A 21,382-nucleotide genomic window follows, 5' to 3' on the forward strand; every position below is an offset into this window, starting at 1 on the left:
GAGTCGTTTGTGTGGAAGATGTATCAGGAGAGGTGCTGGGACTTCTTCCCTGCTGGAGACTGCTTCCGCAAGCAATATGAGGACCAGCTAGGCTAAAGGGGACCGAGTCGAGTCCCTAGCCATAATCTGACTGAGACTTAAAACTCAAACTCAAAACACAAACAAGAACCTCAAAACTAGATTTTACCTCCAGGCTGTTGAGTCCAAGAAAGTATTCACTTAAAAAAAAAAAAAAAAAAAAAAAAAAAGAACCACCATTGCTTTTCACCTTCACTGACTCAATGAAGACTAAAAATTACATGACAGACTTTCCTAAGAGGACGCATTTGCTATGAAGAAGGAAAAAATAATAATAATAAGAAGAAGAAGAATGAGACAAACCATGCCAAAACTCCAAACTACCAAAAGACTTAGTTGTCTTCATGGAACTGATAAAAGTTGCCTTCCCATCTGCTAAGCCCAAACCTGTTGCACAATTTGTCTTGAAATGTAAAATTGACGTCTTAGGTGCGGGTTATAGTGTGCTGAGTGAATGTTTGATGAAAAATATGCACAAGACGTACCACTAAGGGATTTTACAGAGTGCTTCAATGAGAGAAACGATACACTGAAGTATAGAAAAATATGACCGTTAAAGAAAATGTACAATACCTTTGAAATGAGGTCTGTGTGCTGCAACAAATACACAGTCCTTCAAGGGGACACGACTTGAGCCCATTTTAATGTATTATCAAGTGTCAAAGTGCCTTAGAAAGAGAAACTATGCAAAAAAACTAAGAAATTAACACTTTGTCCCTCCTCAATGTTTAGTGCTATAGACCTGAAGTAGTGAGTCATCGTTACATCTAGGTTAGTTTTGTGGCTTTAGTTGGAGTTTGTTCTAGAATACAGAAGTTACCATAGCAATAAGTGTTTATCAGTTTGGATTTGTTCGCGGCTACTGCAAGGGGCTTCACAGCCACCTGCACATGATCCCGATTACAGCATTCAGATAAATTCACTGCTAAGAAAAAAAAATTAGAACAAACTATGAGTTTATTGAATAACAAAAAAAAAAAAGTAAACTGCTATTGTATGGCCATTTGTATGTATGTAGTAGCTTTGGTGATCGCCATTTCTTTTTTGGGGAGGGGGGGAAAGAATAAAGCAACCGATGCAATAATTCCCAGCTGTCAGTCATGTCTCTGAGCACATCAATCCCATCCACAGACATAAAGCCCCAAAGTCACCCAAGGGCACCACCGCACCTGTTGGTCTGAGCTATGCCTCACAAAGAGAACAAGGACGCGCATCCATACAAGAGTCACTACTCTAGGCACATCCTTGCACCTGCTTAGTGTCTTACATGTTAAGTCTAAGACCTTTGCAGGAAACAACAATGTCAGTAGCTCTGCTTGTTTTAGCCCTGTCAGTAAACCCTGGTGTTAAACAGAATACTTTGACAGAAGCGAAGCTGATTGGTTAAGCGCGGGTCTTTTGGCGGAATGGTCTGCGCTGTATAGGCGAGTGGGTTCCTTTGCTGCACCTCCGGTTCTGCATCAGATTCTAACCATTGTGTCTGTCGGAAGACCAAGTGGAAAGTTCTGTGCGGAAGTTCTCTGGGGTCAGGAGATCATGCTGTCCAGCCAGTCCTCCAGGTCCTCCTCACTCACTTCCTGTTTCCCAGCCACTAGTTGGGGTGCGGTTTCCTCTTCTTTCAGCCTGTCCACGACCTCCACGGTTTCCTTCTTTTTAGCTGCTTCTGCGAAAAAAAAAAAAAATACAAACAATTAAAGATTACAGTCTGCACTGAAGATCACTGATCTCTGAAATGTGCTTCTTTAAAACACTTTCATACTCACTTTGGTCCCCGACTGGAGTAGCCTCTTCTGCAGTATTGTTGGGTTGCGACTCTGAGAGAGAGAGCTCAGTTACAGGTTTCTGCAAGCCCAGGAGTAGGTCCAGCTCTTCATCTGCCTCCTCCGTACGAGCCTCCAGTTTACTGGAGGAGATCTGGGCCTCGGTGCTGACCGGTGTCTTCTTCGCCGGGCTGGACATGCCTGTGCCGGACACCAGGCTTTTGGGCACAGGAGTAGTGGCCTTAAAACCCACTCCACCTAGCTTGTTGGTGTCTGGTTTGCTCACCATGGTTACAGCAGGCAGTTCTGCCGGTGTGGCCGCCTGGGAAAAAAGGGAGAGAGAGAGAGAGAGAGAGAGAAAGAGAGAGAGAGAGGGAGCGAGAGAGAGAGCGAGAGAGAGAGAGAGGGGAAAAATATATTGACGTCACGCCAAAGCCCTCAGTTCAGTTTGAGCACAATGCAGCCGTACAGACCGTGAGGAAACATCTTTGTTTAAGCAGGCCGCTATCAGAGCAGCTTATCAGGTGTGAGGGAAGGCACCGCTGTGCTGACGTTACCTGGACCAGCTCGGACTCCAGACTGAGCCGCTGGTGGAGGGGCAGCTCCTGCAGAGACTGGGCCAGCAGCGCCAGGTCCACAAACACACCCGCCATCTGGAGAGAGAGGGAGAGAGAGAGAGGCAGGTATGAGAAGAGGCAGCAACCTGTTGTGCACAAACACACCTGTACACACACACACACACACACACAGTACACTGAACAGATTCTAGGTTCAGATTCATTGTGTAGGGAAAAGAAAAACATGTACATACGGTATAGGAGAATGTTCAACCGATAGGATAATAACAACTGCAACCATTATTATTACTACTAGTAGCAGTAGCAAAGGTAGTATTTATCTATTACCAATAATAAATTATGTACTTTTTTAGTAAATAAAATGTTACAATAAAATCTCCAACCTGATGAGCAGCCAGTGAGTCCACCTCCCAGTCTTTCTCCTCAGAGAATCGGAACTGTGAGAACGAGTCCCCTGTGAAAAAAGACTCAAAGCTCAAATTTTCTTTCAATATTACAGCAACATCAGGGGAAACAACTGATAGAAGAATGCTCCACTTTCCACATGAGTATGACCCTCCATTACCAAGCAAAAAATGAAATGGAAGAAACAAATTGTTATCGAACACAAAACATCCTGCAATTTAACATCAGCTGAAGTGATTTTAGATTTTGGGACTCTGTGAGGAGGTACAGACCCACCGTGTGCTGTTCTCTTTCTATTCAATACGTGAGGTACATGACAATAATCCACTATTACTGCCTTCTCCAAAAAGCACAGCTCGCATGTGGTACATGCACACGCATATTTTCACTGTGGCCCCGATCATAATACTCCACAAAAAGCAAAATAATGAGACCAAGGAGGGTACTTTTGGAGAGGAGGTTCAGTTCTTCCTGCATGAACTATCTCTACTCAAATGAAATCTTTCTGATAGCCAATCGATGTGTTAGGAGGCAAGATTATCTTTCTTACACAGTGATGGGAGTACATATTGAGAATCAGCCCAAGATAATGATCACCTACGATTTAAACGAGTATGAATGCTCGCCTCCATACGTATTGATTAAGCCGCCGTCATTGAAAAGCAGTATCTACAGCGAGAATACTGCTGGGACCTTAAACGAGATCAATTATGGATGGAATGTTGAAGTGAAATATTCCCTCAGGGTTACAAGCACCACTTTACAGCCTTTCAAAATCATTTTAAATGAGCCATCTAATGGCAAAGCTCTATCAGGAAAGAAAAAAAAAACAAGTCACCATTGACAGCTTCAGGAGACAACCGCTTATTTGGGACTTCATTAATGTTTGTGCACAGATCAGATAAGCCACGTCATAAGAGCAGAATGTTTGGAGGAGAAAACATGTGCAGGCTAATTTTTAACATCTGTCCCATATTTTTGGGCCTTTTGCATAAACCAATAAGGCCATATGATGGCCTAAGGCTTGGCAGCCAGACCACATCTCTGTAGCCTCCACTCTCTTCGGCGGCAGCAGCATGTCAATTTAGTCTCCCTCTCTGTCTGAATCTCTCTCTCTCCCTCGCTCTCTCTCTCTCTCCTGCGCTCCGATTAAACTTTGCACTCTTACTTACAACTTGAACAGAATTCGTAACAGTTTGAGTAAGGAATGTTTAAAAAAAGGCTCTACTTTTAAAGAAAACTGCCTTCCATGTGAGGTCTAGGTTGAGGTGAGGCTGCTGGCGGCACGAAAGATTCCATCCCTGACACCCCAAATCCCGGTTCTCCGTTCCGAATGTCATTTGCACTTCAGAGCCAGCCGTATGCGTGCAGCGGCAGCAGGCATTGAGGGCAGGAGAAAGAAAGAAGCGGCTTGTCTGTCAGGAACAGCTGTCCAAGGGCAGAAAAAGACCGGATGGCCGCCTCGACGCAGCACAGTGTGTCGCAGAGCTGCACCCTCCGCCCGCCTCCCCTCCTCCTGCGCTCGGCCTGCGGTCACATACCCCCCTCATTCAGCCGTGCCACCCTTGCCAAATGCAGCTGGTTAAGCCGCTGATTGCTCCGCTGAGCGAGAGCGGAGGGTCAAGTGGCACAGCGGAGCTCAAGCACAGCTTCTGTCAGCTTGGATGTGTTTGCATTCAGGGAGAAACTAAGGGGTTGGGGGGGACAGGCTAAGGGATGATTTATGCAGACATAACGGCATGCCACGATTGCAATTACTAAATGCTGAAGTGGTGGGACAATGACTTTCCATCTGCCAACGCGAGTTATCAAACGGACTGAATTATTAATACAATTAGGCGGTCTGTTGGGAGGGGGTTTGCAAAGTTGAATTTGGTGGAGGAAAAAAATTATGTCGCAAACGGTTGACCGCCTTCTTGTGTGAGAGTTGGTTGTGAAAAACATCTCATGCACATGCTCTGATATAACCTCTATTTGACTTCTGCGTTTTCATTTTATAGTGGCCACCTCTTAGGTAATGCTCATCTCTTAGCATCAGAGCAAAGGGTGGTGGCTTTCCTTTGAGTGTGTGTATTTGCAGACAGACAGAGAGCCTTAACACAGAAGATGTCAGGAGAGAGCTTCATCTACTCCTCCTTGTTCACACACACAGGAACTCATCTCTCTTGCCAGGTCAGCACTGCTGACCATCTGGGAGTAGTGCGTCATCACCCGGGCGACCGTGTCATTCCGATCAGTGACTGGCAACGGTGGAATGGAAGATGCCCTCCTGGCAGTTTTAGAATGTTTCTTTTACTGTCCATGACAGTGCCACGGCAACAGCTGCCATGACGATAAGCTCTGGCGCTGTCAGCGCTGCAGAGCTGAAGCTCAGAGCACAGGTCACATCACAGAGCCTGGAGCATGGCTCCCATCCCATCTACTACACACAGAACAGAGGCATCTCAGCCTCACCTACTGTATAGCTGAATATTCTGGAACATAAGTCAGTTACTATGAGTTTAAGTAGATTTAGAGGTCGTGATGCAGTGTAATGCAACAACAAATATCCACCAAACAAGTATCATTCCCTTAGAATGAGTAAACTTTTCTCAATTACATGTACTGTTCAAAAACTCAATGATGACTTCATATTTAAATACAGCAACCACTGAGTCCTTTGTATCAGAATTAACAAATTACCTAACTGTTAGGCAAGGAGTGAAAATTACACGACACGCTGCTGCTGTCAGACCATGATTTGTCCCTCAACCTTGTGCCTTTAGAGTTATTTTCATGGTCACAGTCATAGCACAACAGTGTACCTGGAATAACAAGAGGGAATTGTTTTTTTCATTTTTTTAATTGTTTTTTCAAGAGGGAATTGTTGTTTAAGGCAACAGAGCTACCAAAGAGCTCAGGACTCTATGAAAACACTGTGTTTGAAGAAGCTCTATTTGCCTTCTTATGGATGGTCCTTCATGCGCACGCTAAAACATATTCTATCTGGACTGCTGGACTGTTTAGTCTGTAATCACTGGTGGTCTATTAAAAGCTGACAGTGCCTCCCCCCTAGCCCCCCCTCCCCCAAAATGACAAACCATGGGATAGGTTTTCAGCTACCAGTGTTTGTGTATCTTTCTGCAACAATCCCATTGTACCATGATGTGGAATAATGAGCTGCAAAAACTGCTGTTAAACATTTTCAGGGAGTTGGCCATGTATGGTCTAAGCGCTTCCCGAGCCGAGCGATAACCATATTTGGCCCGCGAGGCATCTCGGCATATTTGTATTGTTAATGGGAATCAGATATTAATGGCGATTGGCACAGTTTTACGACGCATCAGCCTCAGAAGAGTCGGCAGTCCGTCTTTGGTCGCGTTTCAGGCTTCGGCCGTGTGTGTGTGTGTTAATCCACCCCAATTTGTGTGAATATCAATCAAAAGCAAACATCAGTAGAAGAGCCTCAAGTGACTGGGATGCTTCCCTGGAGCTCTGGGAGGCAACCAAAAAGAGACACAAGCCTGGTATGTCCGTGCTGTAAGTGGACGGTCCTTGGGGTGGGATGTTTTTACAGGGGCAGGTTGGGTAGAGAAAGAAAGGTGGGGGTACCGCAGCCCCATATAACAGGGCTGACCGGGTGGTGCTTGCAGCCCTGGCATGAGTTTTGCGGCGACAGATGTGACCCACCCCCCCACCCCTCGGGTTTGGGTTGGCACTCTAAGCCCACAGGCCCTCATGCCGAGAGCAAGGACTGTGGGCATCCGGCATGTGAGGAGGCCTTTGGGAGGCCTCTCTCCGAAAGTGGTGCCAGGTGAGCTGAGCGCGTTCGGCCACTTCAATACTATACGGCACTCTTCGAGAGACGCTGCAATCTCACAGTTTCTGAGCCAGGGGAATGCTTCAGCTGTAAAATGTAGTCCTATCTGTTTTCTCTTAATCGCTCGCGGCGTTTATCTCGCACTCTCTCGTCGTTAGCCACTAAGCACCCTGGAGTTTCCTCTAGGCATGAATGGATGTACACTTCAGAAGAGTATATATATATATACATATATATATATATATATCAATCATTCAATCACCCGGAGAGAGGAAATACTCCGGGTGCGCATTGGGGAGTTCTTTGCCTCTCTCACTCTCATCCTTATAACAGTTCACCTCGGCAGTCGTTATCCCTTACATAACACCAAGTAGTACAACTAAAATGCATAGGACCAGTCAGTAGAACAGTAGTGCAGGCAGCTCAAGGATTCTTCCTGCTAATCCACCTTATTCATGAAACCCTACTTCCACTTTTCATCTTTGGTTCATTCTGTTTACATTATAACTTAGTGCAGTCTCAGCAGGCTAACTAGATGCTTCAACTTATACGTCTTTCGAAATGTTGACAATTCTGCACTCAATATTGATATTCTATATAATATATGATTGACAGACAAATATGAGTTTGCTTTTACATGGGTTAGGATGCATCATGCACTGTCTACCACCACATTAAAATCAATACAACGCAGCTACGGCCGGAAATAGAAAATCGGATCTCTGAATACTGAGGTGTCATGGCGATGCCATTGTTGACTCAGGAATATTTATTTTTATTTAACCTTTATTTTGCCAGGAAGGTCCCCATTGAGACTCAATGTCTCCAGGTACAGGTCAAGACGGCAGCAATGATTTAAAGACGTGGATAGGTAGTTCTTCCTCACCACCGTCGCTTATGTGCTTGTTTTGAGGGTTTCAAGCTTTTGGTTCTGTAAAGCTCCTTGGGAAAATGACACTATATAAAGGACTACCATTGAACTGGACTGAACCAAACTAAATAAACATACAGAGGCCATTCCATATTTGCTTATTTTAACCCACCTGGGTCCCATACAGGGTTGTTTGGATAGGCTAAGTGTTATATCGTCATTTCATGATTACTGTATCCACGAGATGTTTGTTACCTCCTCCCCACCCTTTTAGCAAAGAGGCTTTGTGTGAACTGTGCTGCTCCTCTACCATAGAGGCAGCTCAAGCGGACACTTTTTAAACACAAAATCAGGAAGTACAAGGATACAAGGAAGTTGATTGTCACATGCATATAGTTACTGGATGTAAGAAATGCAGTGAAATTATGTCTGGTGTCAGCCTATTTGCATTTATGGGGGTTGCATAAGAAAGGTGGGGGAGGATTGGGATTGGGGGGGGCACCAACAAGGAGCACCAGTAGTAGTCCTTTTAACAAATTGGTCTCAAAACCTCCACATTGTTTCAATGCCATGTCCTTAGCACAAATGTAAAAGCTAACAAAGACACACAACCAAACAAATAAACTCTAGGTGCTGAAAAGAACAAAAGTCAATTAAAAAACACCAGATACTGCTCCCACTGTTTCCTTGATGTCACGTGAAAGGTGGCAAACTATGAAATCTATTCGGAAGCAGTATCTTGGGTGCAGACTCAATGCCAGCTATACCAGCTGTTACATACATCTACAGTATACTGTATGCACACACCTGGGAGCATATACCCAGTCCTGATCAGCCTAGAGGTGGGATGACCTAGTCTGGCTCCATGGAGTGTGAGACATTTATGTATTTATGTATGACATGTTTTATTTGTTTAGACAGATAGATAGGCTACCCGCTCGGCATCTATCTAGTTTATCCACACCGGGGATCATGCCATTTCCGTCTTCTCAGCACACTTGAGACAGGAATACCCAGGAAACACACAACTCTTTCAAGGACAATAGAACATTTTAAAAGGAAGATTAAACCAACAAATCCTGAGCAACATCTTAAAGAAGGCAAAGACAGACTCTTCCTGCCACACACCAGACGGTTCTACGGTGAGAAAAGGTAAGCGACATCTCCCAGTGGGGTGAGTAAGGTGCCAACTGAGTTTCTGTTTGGTTTTGCTTGGGTTTAACACACACACACACACACACACACACACACACACACACACACACACACACACACACACACACACACACACACACACACACACACACACACACACCTCTTGTTACTCCCTTTATCCTCTGTATTTTTGGAAGACTTATTTTTGGATAGATAAACGAGTTGGGACCGTTAGTGTGGTATGTAACGCAGCCAATTAACAGGAATCAGCTGTGGAACTAACCACGTATTCAATAAATCATTTCACACTAATTGCAATTAAAGTCTGTGGTCAGTGATGCACGGCAACATCAGACAGCTATTCTTTCAAAGCAACCAATGAAATCGGGGCATTCAGTAAAAAAAAAAATGTTGAAAGTGTGAGCGTTTGTTTTTGTTTTCGGAAGCAGAGTTGATGGTGGCTCATTAGTCTAAACAGACAAACACCTTTGACGCAATCACAAAAACCAACAAAAACAGTGCGGCAACTGCAGACCTTTGTCCCTATAACTGGTCAGTATAGAATGTGAAAAAAAAAATCCTCCTTCAACTTCTAGGGGGACCCAGATACAGTGACCCCTTACCTTGCTATGTGAGTGGACACACACGCAGGCAGATGGACAGCAGCCTCCACCTCCCTATCTTGACTTGGTTGGTTAATCCTTTAGCAGTCCATAGACAGCACACACATATAAAGACGCAGAAACCTTGCTTTTCAACAAGGGCTGCACAGTATCGCAATCGCAATATGAACCAATGCAATTATCCAATCCCAAAGGCTACAATTAATCGTGCACAGTTAATCTGGTCACATTTATCATTTTTATATTCATGTCTTCCTCCTTGACTGTGCCACTTCTGATTGGTGAGCTTTGCATAGTGCCTGACAGGCAGGCTACGCCAGGTAAGTAAATCCATTCTATACGTAACTCCGGTATGGAACTCTGTTTGCGTTGCACCTTCTGCCACAATTAGTTTCCACTATAATCAATGGAACTGGCTACACCAGACGAGAGTTTATTCACTAATTGCAACTTTTAACATTAAAAAATTACACTGTATTATCCATATTCACAATATGTACAGTCCACTTTACCGTGATCACAGAATTTATAGTTTACCCACCTCTTATTTTACCACTACATCCCTGCCTGTGATGGAATGATTAAACAGCATTAGAAAATTGTGAGTGAAGTTTAACCATCAACTGTACTGTACTGTCCTGCATAATAACAGGCTTATTGATTCTCATTTTTCCCCACGCAACATTTTATTTCTTTAATTACAATGCTCAGCCAAAGAATTATTCACCAAAAGCTCTGGTGGTGTCACAGAGCAACCCTGTGCAATGCAAAAGTGGTGCATTTCCCAAACATCACCCTCCCATTCGGTGGTATTCTGCCAAGCTGGCCTCTATGATGTGTGTGATCAAAGGAAGCCGCTCTCATGGATTCTTAGAGCACAATGCCGAATGTGGTATTACAAAGAACAAAAAAAAGAAGTCGACTCGGAATGACTTATAATTGAAAAATAATTGCATGGATTATATAATGATACCTTATCTCACTTTTCCGAAAATATATATCTAACAATGGATGATGAAAATCCTCCTATGCAGTGTTTAACAATAGCCTAATTTAGCCATTACGTTGGATAATGCCGATCCCCAGCGGATGCAAGTGAAAGTGGTATTCAGGGCTGGTGGTGGTGGTGTGTGTGTGTGTGTGTGTGTGTGCGTGCGTGTGTGTGTGTGTGTGTGTGTATGCTTGTGTTTGGTGGAGGGGGTGCGTTGGTGGGGGCATGGGGTTATGCTGAGGAGAGTCAAAGAGCTCAGGTACCTCTGAGCTTATTCCCTCAGTTCATAGTTAAAAAAGACAGACAGACAGACAGACAGACAGACAGACAGACAGACAGACAGAGAGAGAGAGAGAGAGAGAGAGAGAGAGAGAGAGAGAGAGAGAGAGAGAGAGAGAGAGAGAGAGAGAGAGAGAGAGAGAGAGAGAGTTCTCCTTAACAGTACAAATCACTGAATGGCAGAATGATGAGCACAGGAAACGTTTGCCCTCCACGTTGCCATGGGGTCAAGCAAATAATCGACGCAAAACTAATCACTGCGGCTCAAACCGGCCCTGGCAGACTGGGCACAGTGAACTGATAAAGGCCCCTTTGACGCCAAAAGCACAGCACCCGCTGCTCAAACAAGCATACACCGGATGGGAAAAGACAAGCAGCCAGCACAGCCGCAGGGATGCATGTGCGAGGAGTGTGTGTGTGTGTGTGTGTGTGTGTGTGTGTGTGTGTGTGTGTGTGTGTGTGTGTGTTGGGGGGTTGGAGAAGGGTGAGTGTGTCTACTGACACACCTGACGTCGCAGTGGACAGTCCAGTGGGAAGCATCCAGATTTAGACAAACACTTAACAGCTTTTTTTTTTTTTTTTTTTTTGCCGTGGGGCCGTTGTGTTTGTGAGGCCCGGTGGCCCCGTGGCCACAAGGTGGCTAAGAGGCTAATCAGCGGTAAACAAGGCTGATGCCAGCTCCAGCTGCGCACGCCGGCACGGCAACAACACTGCCGGGAACAACGGCCGTCCCATTGCCCTGCATGGGGTCCAGCTGAGGCACTCATTAATGACGGGGTCAGTGGCCTTAACGTAACAACACCCGAGTCAACAGCGGCAAACCAATGGGCATCTGGCCAACCAATGGGTGACTTGAATGGGCCATTGATCAAGAAGGGCGGGGTTTTGTTTTTCCATTATCCAACAGCATGAGACACTACACCCACATTTGTTTCTGACAACATAATAGGGTTGTTTTTGTTTTTCTGACAGTACCATTTGGCCAGTTTTGACATGTATGTGTACATCGAAAGTACCGTTGGTCCTAAGGAAGAGAATTATGGTCTTAATGTGGACAGAGTTATGCAAGAATGAATCAGCGCCTTTGAGATTGGCTATAATCCTAGTGGTGGTGCATAGGCTCCAAACAGAAAGCAATTCTTAAAAGCAACAAAACAGTTTGCACTCAAAGTGGTAAAAAATAAGTGCTATACAAACGTTTCAGGTGACCCCCATCCTGTCACTGTAGTTTGATTAGACATTTAAAAAAAAAAAAAACTTTGATTGCAAAAGCTTCATTGTTGGTTTAAATGTGAACAGGCCACATAGCGAGGTTTAAAGAATGACTGGGATTCAAAGAATGGCTAGAGTTGGCCGATGACAGTGGCTTGCTCATTAAAACCACACTTGGCAATGAATTCATTCCAGGAAAATGGCTCTTCTCTTTTATCTGACCCATCAATAACTGTTTAAACAAAAGGCCATTTAAATTCATAAACTGAAGAGAATTTGGAGAGGCAACAACTCATAATGACAAACAACCATAGAATTTGCAAAGTTGAATGAGAACATTTGAACATTCCAAGCAAATTTGATTAGGCCTAATTCAAGAAAATGTAGATATTTTCATTGACATAAAGTACAAAAAAATTGTTGCTGCACCTTCTCAGATTTTGTTCAAACCTTTCCTATATCATGAATGGATCCCAAAACCAAGGCCTGTAAAAATGTCAAATCCTTTGTCTTCATAATTTTTTGCCCTTATTTCAGTTTTACAGCCTGAAAAACACATTATCTGGGAAGCTATGTTGTTTAGGCATTAATATCTTGTCAAGTTTTATTCACAGCCATCCCAACCTTTGGAGGATGGAAGACAAACATGTTCTCAGTATGACTGAACCAAGTTTGTATGGCATGCTCATTGATTTTAATAGGGCCCTAGATTTTAAGAAAAACATAGATAAATATTAAAGGTATTACAATGAAATATGTGTGTGAATACACAACACTGGCACTTTGTGCACTAAATGATCACATATTGACTGTGTTTACATGCACTTCAGTAATCCCTGTTATGATCAGGATTTTGAAGTATCCTGCTTCTGTGTTTGCACATGTAAATATCATATTCTGATTTCAGAATCCCGGATAAGCCCTTCACCTAGTTTTGAGAAATCCGGTTATGCTAATTGTAAATTGTTGGCAACCGGTCCAGGATACTGTAGTCACCATGTATACAGGGATACTAATAACCAAGTTTCTATCATGTAAACACCATGTCCTGAATATGATCAAAATTAGGATACGTCTCATGGCATGTAAATGCAGTCACTGAGCTATTCTCACATAGATTTACACCCTACTAGCTACCCCACATACCATTTTAATCCTATGAAAAAGACTAACAAAAGCAATCACACCTTGCCTTATCCTTAATATCTTCATGTTCATATGTTGTGGAGATCTCAAACACTGGCACGACATTAATGGTGTAAAGTATTGCATTTGCAGACAAAATACTAATTGATGCCACATGAGTATAGACCCTTTCAAGAGAGTTCCATTATCAGCATCATATAGGCCCCACAAGACTTCCTTTTTAACATTCCATATGTTATCTTAATGCAGAGGAAGTAGATTGGGAACCAAATAGAACGTTCAAGCATTGTTTTTGTTTTTATTGTTGAAAGGGTCTATAAATCCGACTTTATAATGCCCTGAATATGACTCTTTTTGCACTTTGTTATGAAATCTAGCACCTTAAATCAAATCAATGGGCATGCAGCAAAAACTTTTAATAGTCAAGTCACACTGAGAGCATGTCTTTGTCTTCAATCTTTTAGAGTTTGGTCAGGTTAAGAATCCTACTTTTTAAGATTTTACTGCCTAAACATGGCTTTCAAAAGGTAATGCATTTTAGAGAATGTAATAACTAAAAAAATCGAGGGCAAAAAAAATAAAAAAAATATTGGAATTGAACAAAAATATTAGTCTTAGCTTTGGGACCCAAACATTATATAGGCAATCTTTTGAGCAAAATCTGAAATGGTCCAGCAACCATTTTCCTGGAATCTGTCTGATCTGACACAGAAATACCCGGTCTTCAAACTGATAGGTTTCTATCTTCCCCAAATTTTGATGCTTAGGGGAAAAAAAGCATCAGTTATTAATCAATCACATCATGACTAGGAGGATATGACAACACCTCGCCATGCTCCTCTCTTGAGAGCCTTCCCTCCATCTCTCGGCTCCAGTCTGTGGACTTACAACATGCATGCAATTGACTGCTCGTCATAGCAGAGGCATAACAAACACTCACTGTGGGATTGCTACACCTGGAGAAGAGAAGCAGCCTTGTGGAACACAAAAGACTCTGCTTTTCCACGACAAACAGAATAAATCTACTCAAAGCTCACAGCCCCCCCGCCCCCTCCCAAAAAAAAGAAAATCAATACACCTTACGGGGTATGTTCAGGGTCTAATGAAAGAGGCAGGTCGACAGGGCCGCCGAAATGATACCTTAATAAATGTGATCGGTGCTTATAAGATTGTCCAATTATTTGGCCGCGAAGGTTCCATCTTCGGCAGAGCCAATTAAAAGAGGCCAAGACTCATATCCACGGTTCCAGTGACTGGAACAAGCAACCATGTCAGAGCAAGCTGGAGCAAATGGGTGCAGAGGGGCAGTACAGGGTGAGGCCATGTTTGCTATCTTTCACCTTCGTGTTTTTATGTGGACATGCGTCAATGCTTACATGCTTTCTCTCTCTCTTTTTTTTTTTCAAACACCAATTTGCAAAATTACACTGCAAAATAACTGTTGCATAGCATATATTCAAAACCAGACCATCATCAGTCACATCAAGCACAGCATGAAATCTACAATTCCTCGTGACCACAAAACCCACAAAAATCCATTCCAGCCACGAGAAAATAACCCTCAGCAAGGATCTCAAAAGGCACCTCAAATTCTCACAGGGCCTGACACAACCTCTCAGGGATCAGATCACTCTCACAATGAGCCACTTCCAGCTTGAGGTACACAGTTTCAGTGTTGAGGGCTAAACCCTTGAGAATAATAATAATAATAATAATAATAATAATAATAATAATAATAATAATAATAATAATAATAAACATAGAAAGCTATATCGCAAAAATAAATGGGACATTGGGGACAAGGGATAATTGCTTGCTTGGAATAAAATAAAATGGCAACAGCGTTTTTCTTTGAGGGTCTGCTTCACTCCTCCCTTAATGAATAGAGGATGCTGCCTCCAAGGACACAAACCACAACATAGCCCACATCAGCCATTAAAAGTCTACAGTCATTCATACAACGCCTACTACAGTTTCCTTCACACATTTTGATGTGAGTATGTAAAGGGGGTGTTTGTCCTTGTATGTCCATAATTGCAGTTAAACACCCGGTCAGTAAGGCATGTGAATGCTCAACAGGAGCAGAGAGGGTTTCCTAGCACTACATTTTTTAGGGAGAGTAATTTTATATGAAGAAAGACTAGGCGCACACTCCTAACTCAGGCTGATGAAGGCTATTGCAAAAACATCGGTCACAAATAAATTGTCAAAAGGATTTAAGAGTGTGCGGCTACACTTTATTCATTGATATTCCTTATATATCTATTGATATATTTCTATCTAGCGCCTCTGCTGGGGTGTTCATCTGTTCACCACATATATTCACAGTGAGTCATTTTTCTCTGAAAGGCTGAAAGGTTGCTGTGAGAAAGGCCTGCTTGGACACATACACAACTTGCTCAGGCTGACATATCACAGCACTGTGTCCAATTAAGCAAGGAGGTGTACCTCACTGTGATAACTATAGAAGGCTTCAGGTGGATTCATGTTAATTCTTCAGATGAGCAAAGCTGGCAAAAAGCCAAGCAGATGGCACAAGAAACACAGGTGCTGGGGGACTGATAGAGACTAAAAATAATGATAAAGACGCCATAAAGCCTGCAGAAAGTCAATGTGATCACAGTGAGCACAAACTGTTAGAGAACGCCAGTCCCATATTTAAAACAGGTGCATGTGTGTGTGTGTGTGTGTGTGTGTGTGTGTGTGTGTGTGTGTGTGTGTGACTGGAGGCGGATGGACCAGGGATCCAGGCGTTCTTTCGCTGGGGCTCCTGAGCTTTTCAGACAACAGCGTGGGTGGATTATGTGCATGCATCCAGAATATGATTACAACGACATCAAAAAAAAGGGGAGGGGGGGACTAAACAACTCTAAAAAGTCATCTCCCTCACCCTCACTTGGCATAAACATTTCTCATCACAACTGAGTTACAAGAGCTTATGCAACAAAAGTGAAGCTCACACTTTTTCCCCCTTTAAAAAAAAAAAAAAAAAAAAAAAAAAAAAAAAAAAAAAAAAAAAAAATCAGGCATGCAGGCATTCCGCATTATGCTCATCAGTCACGATCAAGCATTACAACAACTTCATGAAACAAAAAAAGCGATTTGGAACAGAGGAGAGATTTAGCACAATTGTTTCCATTAATTGGCTTAAATCGAGGTAGGGGATAACACTGGCCAAGTGGTGGGGAAGGGAGAGGAAGAGTGATGTCGGGCACTAGGTGTGACCAGGGGGACTTGATCTGATGATACCAGATGAGGTGATAAGGTTGCAGCGGAGGCATACCAGAGGGGCCGACAGCATTAAAGGACTCTGACAACGATGATGGAAGGCCCAGCTGTTGACAGCTACAAGAATCGAGGCCATGGCTCAGAGCGAAAGGAGACATGGGGGGTGTAAGAGTCTCCCACAGGTGCGCTGTCACCTACGATCAATCACTGCCCGCCGACCTCACATGGAGAAACACGTACCAAAGCCAGACACCCCTCCAAAGACACATCTTGCGCTTGGAGGGAATGCACAGAGGACTGAAGGACAAAAGAACAGGACAGCAGCTGAACTTCCCCGTGCGACAGACAGACCGTCCGTCCTCTGTGGGGGTAGGGTGAGGTGACCGGAGTGGCGGTGTGTGTGTGTGTGTGTGTTGTGTGTGTGTGTGTGTGTGTGTTTTGTGTGTGTGTGTTGAGTCTGTGTGTCTGTGTGTGTGTGTGTGTGTGTGTGTTTTTTGTGTGTGTGTGTTGTGTGTGTGTGTGTTGAGTGTGTGTGTGTTGAGTGTGTGTGTGTGTGTGTGTGTGTGTGTGTGTGTGTGTTGTGTGTGTGTGTGTGTGTGTTTTGTGTGTCTGTGTGTGTGTGTTGAGTGTGTGTGTCTGTGTGTGTGTGTGTTTGGGCTTTGAATATGATGAAGGCGCGCGTGGCAAAAGGCCGTCACCATATATTCATGTGTCTCATTAAGCGTCCTCGGGGATGCATAACGCGGCTCATATCCTCCATTACATCCCCATTACGCTCAATACAATTTGAAGCCTGGAAAATCCATGGGAACAACGGCCGCGTGGTATTACATAAACCATTTCCTGTCAATGTTAGAGGCAGTCTGAAGGACTCGTTAAAAGCAGCTGGACCAGAGCTACTTCCCAGAGGCCCCGCTTGACAACCTTGTACTCATTGTGTGTGTGCGTGTGTGTGTAAACGTGTACATGTGTTGTCTGCATATGTGTGAGTGCGTATGTGTTGTCTGTGTGTGTGTGTGTGTGTGTGTGTGTGTAAACGTGTACATGTGTTGTCTGCATATGTGTGAGTGCGTATGTGTTGTCTGTGTGTGTGTGTGTGTGGCGTGTGTGTAAGCGCCTGTGTGTGCCACTCATTCAGGGAGAGTGGGGGAGGCTGCTCTGGGTGGTCTGATAGTGTGTCTGTACAAACTGTGCTCTCCTCTCGGCGAGAAGGAAGGCCACTCATTTAGCCCAACACACCTGCACGCAAGACTCTGATATGGAAGAAAGAAGAGAGGAGAAGCTGACGAGTCCACAATGAGACACACAGAACCTTCAAGGAGACTCCAAAAACCGAATCCCATTACTTCACGTTCTCGCTTGTCAGGAAACGGCAAGCCTACAGTAACACAATAATATGGCAATCCATCAAAATACACTGAAATCCAAATAAGGTACTGCGGGAAGTCTGTCATACTGTCTCATTCATTAAAAACAGACTGTCTGTCTTATTCTTCAGCGGAAGAACACACTCAGTTTCTAGTTCTTTCTCTGACAGTTAATGGTGCAGCAAATATTGAGGCACTGTTGACCGCACTAAGCAACAAGTGCACTGAGCATGACAATCTGAGTATATTAAATCACTGTTTATTGCAGAGGTGCTTATCAATGTTCCACACATTAAATACCTTCAGGCCATATAAGGTCAGTAAACATTGGATCCCAATGAATGGGGCACTTATGAAGACAGCTTCTGATTTCAAACAGCAGTCCTTCTAATGGCCTCAGCGCTACAGGCAAGCGGTCCCTCAGCGCTACAGGCAAGCGGTCCCTTAGCGAACACAAACACTGATTTGCACTCTCAAGTCTACGTTGATTTTTTTTCTAACGGGGTGATTGGAATCCTTTTTTAGCAAATGATGCAGCAAACAATCTGAGGCACTTTCAAAACCTTATCCTACGACGAATCCTCCAAGCCTGGTCCTGCAAGCATTAGGACTACTTATCTCTGACTGTAAAAGCGTAATCTGCTATACTTTGACAAGGACTATTGGTCTGCTGTTAGTCAAATGGATTTGACAGCCTGAGAGGCTTCAGACTGTAACAGGGTTTATAATGAGGAGCCCAGTAGCAGGCTTCACGTGTCGTCATTTGGCCACAATTGCACAAAAGTGTTCCTTCATACTTTGAAGGAACACTGTGAGATCATTGCTGTTACAAACAAATATGCATCACTGAGAAATAGTGGCTCACACACCAAAAGTAGTGGCTAAGCACATAATTAGATCTAAGGGTTAGGGGCTGGCCACTAATCTCCGATAATGTCATACGGCATATGGTCAAGGCAGTTGTGTCATGGCAAAGACATCAGAGTTCAAAGTCATATTTTCCTCTTTAAATCCAACTGGCCAATATCTTGCGTACTTTCCACAGAATAAGAAAGAAGAAGAAAAAAAAGATGGCCACACACACACACACACGACAAGATCAAACCAGGCAAGTGACACAAGGACAGACAAATCAATGTGATGTTTCCTGACATTTTGATTCCTCAAAGCCAGCAAGAATCCGACAGGCCGATCTTGGGGAGCCTGAGGTTGAAACCCACCTAACGTAACGTTGAAACCCATCACTGATTTAAAGACATTTCCCAACAAGCATATCAAACCAAAGTCTCCTGTGTCGTTTTCTCAGTATGGGGTGCGGAGAGGGGCAGAGGATTTGACAGTCTTAAAATGAAAGGGACTGGGACTTAAGGTGCCAAAAGGAAGCACCACTGACAGAGGACCGCTGGCCCCTCTGTTACACAAACACACGGCAAAATCTTATCTTGACTAGCCAGGTCAAACTGCAGGGTGGGGATGGGGGTTGCGGGGGGGGGGGAGAGAGAGAGAGAGAGAGAGAGAGAGAGAGAGAGAGAGAGAGAGAGAGAGAGAGAAAAAAGGGTGTGGGAGAGAGAAACAGAGAGTAAAAGAGAGAAAGAGAGAGGACACACACACACACACACAATCTGTATATAAATTTGGATCTGCCCTTAGTTGGCCACCCTGATAGGAACTGTTCACCCCAAGCTGTTCAAACACAGTCACTAATGTTAGTCACCCAGAGATAGTCTCCAGTCACCATCACCACTGTGGGCTTTCCAGAGCTTGGCCAGCAGGCTGTGTCAAAGGCAGGGTAATTAATGAGACTGTTATGCATCAGGAAGCCTCATCCTGTCTATGCTCACCCCCGCATTCTACAGCCACACACACACACACACAATTACTCCCTCTCCATCACACACACACTGAGGTCTCTTGCCCCCAACAACCCCCCCCACACACACACACTTCTCACTCCAAAACCAAGCCTACATTTACCACCCCCCCCAGCCTCCCAACACAAACACACTCTTGAACTGGGGGTGGGTCGTCGAAACATGACGATCCGTCTGGCGAGGGCTCCAGCTGTGTGTGTCAGTGGCAGCAGCAGTGGCCACACATACACAAAACAGGCGCGAGCGCGCTCAAAAAAAAACACACACACACACACACACACACACACACACACACACACACACACACACACTCGCCAGAGTAACGGCAGCAGCGGCAGAGGCAAGAGGAGCAACAGCATGAACAGCAGCAACAGCAGCAGTGGGGAGGAAGAGTGAGCACGCCGGCTCACAGAGAGCGAGGGAGAGAGAGAGAGAGAGGGAGGGAGGGAGGGAGAGAGAGAGGGAGAGAGAGGGAGAGAGAGAGAGACGAAGACCCTAACCAGCATCTGCAGCTGAGAGCTCAGAGCTCATCCGAGGCGCTTGGACACAGGAGCTCCATCTCCTACATCCATCCCTCCGTCTGTCCATCAATCCATCCCTCCGTCTGTCCATCAATCCATCCTTTCTTCCACTCTCACCACACGGGAGGAGAGGAGAAAAGAGAGGAGAGGGCAGCTGGACTTTTAGACCTCCTTCAACAACAAACTCATGAGCTTCCTGCGTGGGTGTCATAACTGACCGCCCCACTGCACCCCACCTGACCCCACCTCTTGGCGGGGGTCACAAACCTCGAGGACAGAAGAGTGCAACTCGATACTGTGAAAGCGGGGCTAAAACTGGAATGAACCACACGAGCGGGTTACTTGGAGTGTTGTGACCGCGCTTGCTTGTGGACCTCGGAGGCTGAGGTCATCGTCCAGGTGTTGCTGCTGCGCTGACCGACTACTCCTTGTGCAGGCTGGAGGGAGGAACTATGACTCTGGGAGCGCAGCCGAACGGCTGGGGGAGAGAGCTCACCGGCCGGAGGGGCATCCAGGCTCCAGGGTGCGTGCGGAGAATAGCCGCGGTTACAGACACGGAGATCACCTTTACCAGACTTCAAGGGTACGTCTGCCTTCATTGGCTCTTCCTCTTCCTCGGTCTGTGACAAAACTGGGTGTTTGGCATTTTGCAGTTACAGTAGACCCCAAAAGAGGTAAAAAAAAAAAAATATTTCCAAATCCAAAAACAACAACGATTTCTGTATGACTGTCCAAGAGGTTAGGCGTGATTAGCATTCCCAGTTGCACTGTGTAGTAAAATGGATCAAACATTCGTTTGTTTCTTAATCTGGCTGTGTACTTTCTTCACTACCTTGGCATATTATACAGCAATATTGTTTTAAAAAGCAGCACGTAAGATGATCTGGCAAGTGTAGTTCTGAACTATAACTGTGCATTCAGTCCTCTCTGGTGCCCCTTCTCTCTCTGTGTGGGAATCATTAGCAGAGAGGCGTTTATTTCTCATCACTGACATTGTTGGCCATTTTTAGCGGAGGTGGCCACAACAACAGGTCATGTTTCTCAGGATGAGGGCACTCTCAGCTAGAACTCTGAAGAGCTTTTCACCGCACAACATTTGCTGCAATATCACAGAGTTGCAAGATTCTCTGCCACTATAACTCACTGACCGTTTTTTTTTAATTTATTTTTTTTACTGAAATTATGTTCATGTCATCAACAGCCACAGATGAAAACAGCAAAAACTAAAAATGCCATTATTTCCTCTAATTGTTGTTTTCAGACAAAAAAAAGATTTTTTTCCATTGATCCCTTGACTCGATGTCGCTTTAATGAACACGGACCTCTTTGCACAGTTGTGTGGGTGTTCAATCAGCAGTCGGTTAATACATTCAGGCAACAATGAGACGCTAAATAGCCAACGAAATTAAGTGAGTCTTTTGTCCTAGCTGCAGCATCCTTAGCAACACCACCTCAATCACAAGAGACATGAAGAGAGGGGGAGACAGAGAAAGAAGAG

The 21,382-nt window shown here is 44.4% G+C and overlaps 3 protein-coding genes across 6 annotated transcripts in view; 2 read left to right on the forward strand and 1 right to left on the reverse strand.

Annotated features, from left to right (window-relative positions):
- ryr3 (ryanodine receptor 3) overlaps positions 1-1,162 on the forward strand; it is a 111,287-nt gene extending 110,125 nt beyond the window's left edge. For all 4 annotated transcript variants that reach the window (XM_048250173.1, XM_048250175.1, XM_048250174.1 and 1 more), the window contains one exon: positions 1-1,162. In XM_048250173.1, the coding sequence (XP_048106130.1) occupies positions 1-96 (96 nt within the window). In that variant the 3' untranslated portion in view covers positions 97-1,162.
- Positions 703-21,382, reverse strand: part of aven (apoptosis, caspase activation inhibitor) — a 27,870-nt gene continuing 7,190 nt past the window's right edge. Inside the window, exons 3-6 of the mRNA XM_048250179.1 lie at positions 2,800-2,870; positions 2,396-2,491; positions 1,842-2,160; positions 703-1,741 (exon numbers count right to left, since the gene is read on the reverse strand). Coding sequence (XP_048106136.1) covers positions 1,605-1,741; positions 1,842-2,160; positions 2,396-2,491; positions 2,800-2,870 — 623 coding nt within the window. The 3' untranslated portion in view covers positions 703-1,604. The remainder of the gene's footprint in view (positions 1,742-1,841; positions 2,161-2,395; positions 2,492-2,799; positions 2,871-21,382) is intronic.
- chrm5b (cholinergic receptor, muscarinic 5b) overlaps positions 19,831-21,382 on the forward strand; it is a 12,043-nt gene continuing 10,491 nt past the window's right edge. Inside the window, exon 1 of the mRNA XM_048250178.1 lies at positions 19,831-20,467. The gene's annotated coding sequence lies outside the window, so the exon portion shown is untranslated. The remainder of the gene's footprint in view (positions 20,468-21,382) is intronic.

The sequence above is a fragment of the Alosa alosa genome, chromosome 8, assembly GCF_017589495.1.
Source record: "Alosa alosa isolate M-15738 ecotype Scorff River chromosome 8, AALO_Geno_1.1, whole genome shotgun sequence".
NCBI classification, from domain to species: domain Eukaryota; kingdom Metazoa; phylum Chordata; class Actinopteri; order Clupeiformes; family Clupeidae; genus Alosa; species Alosa alosa.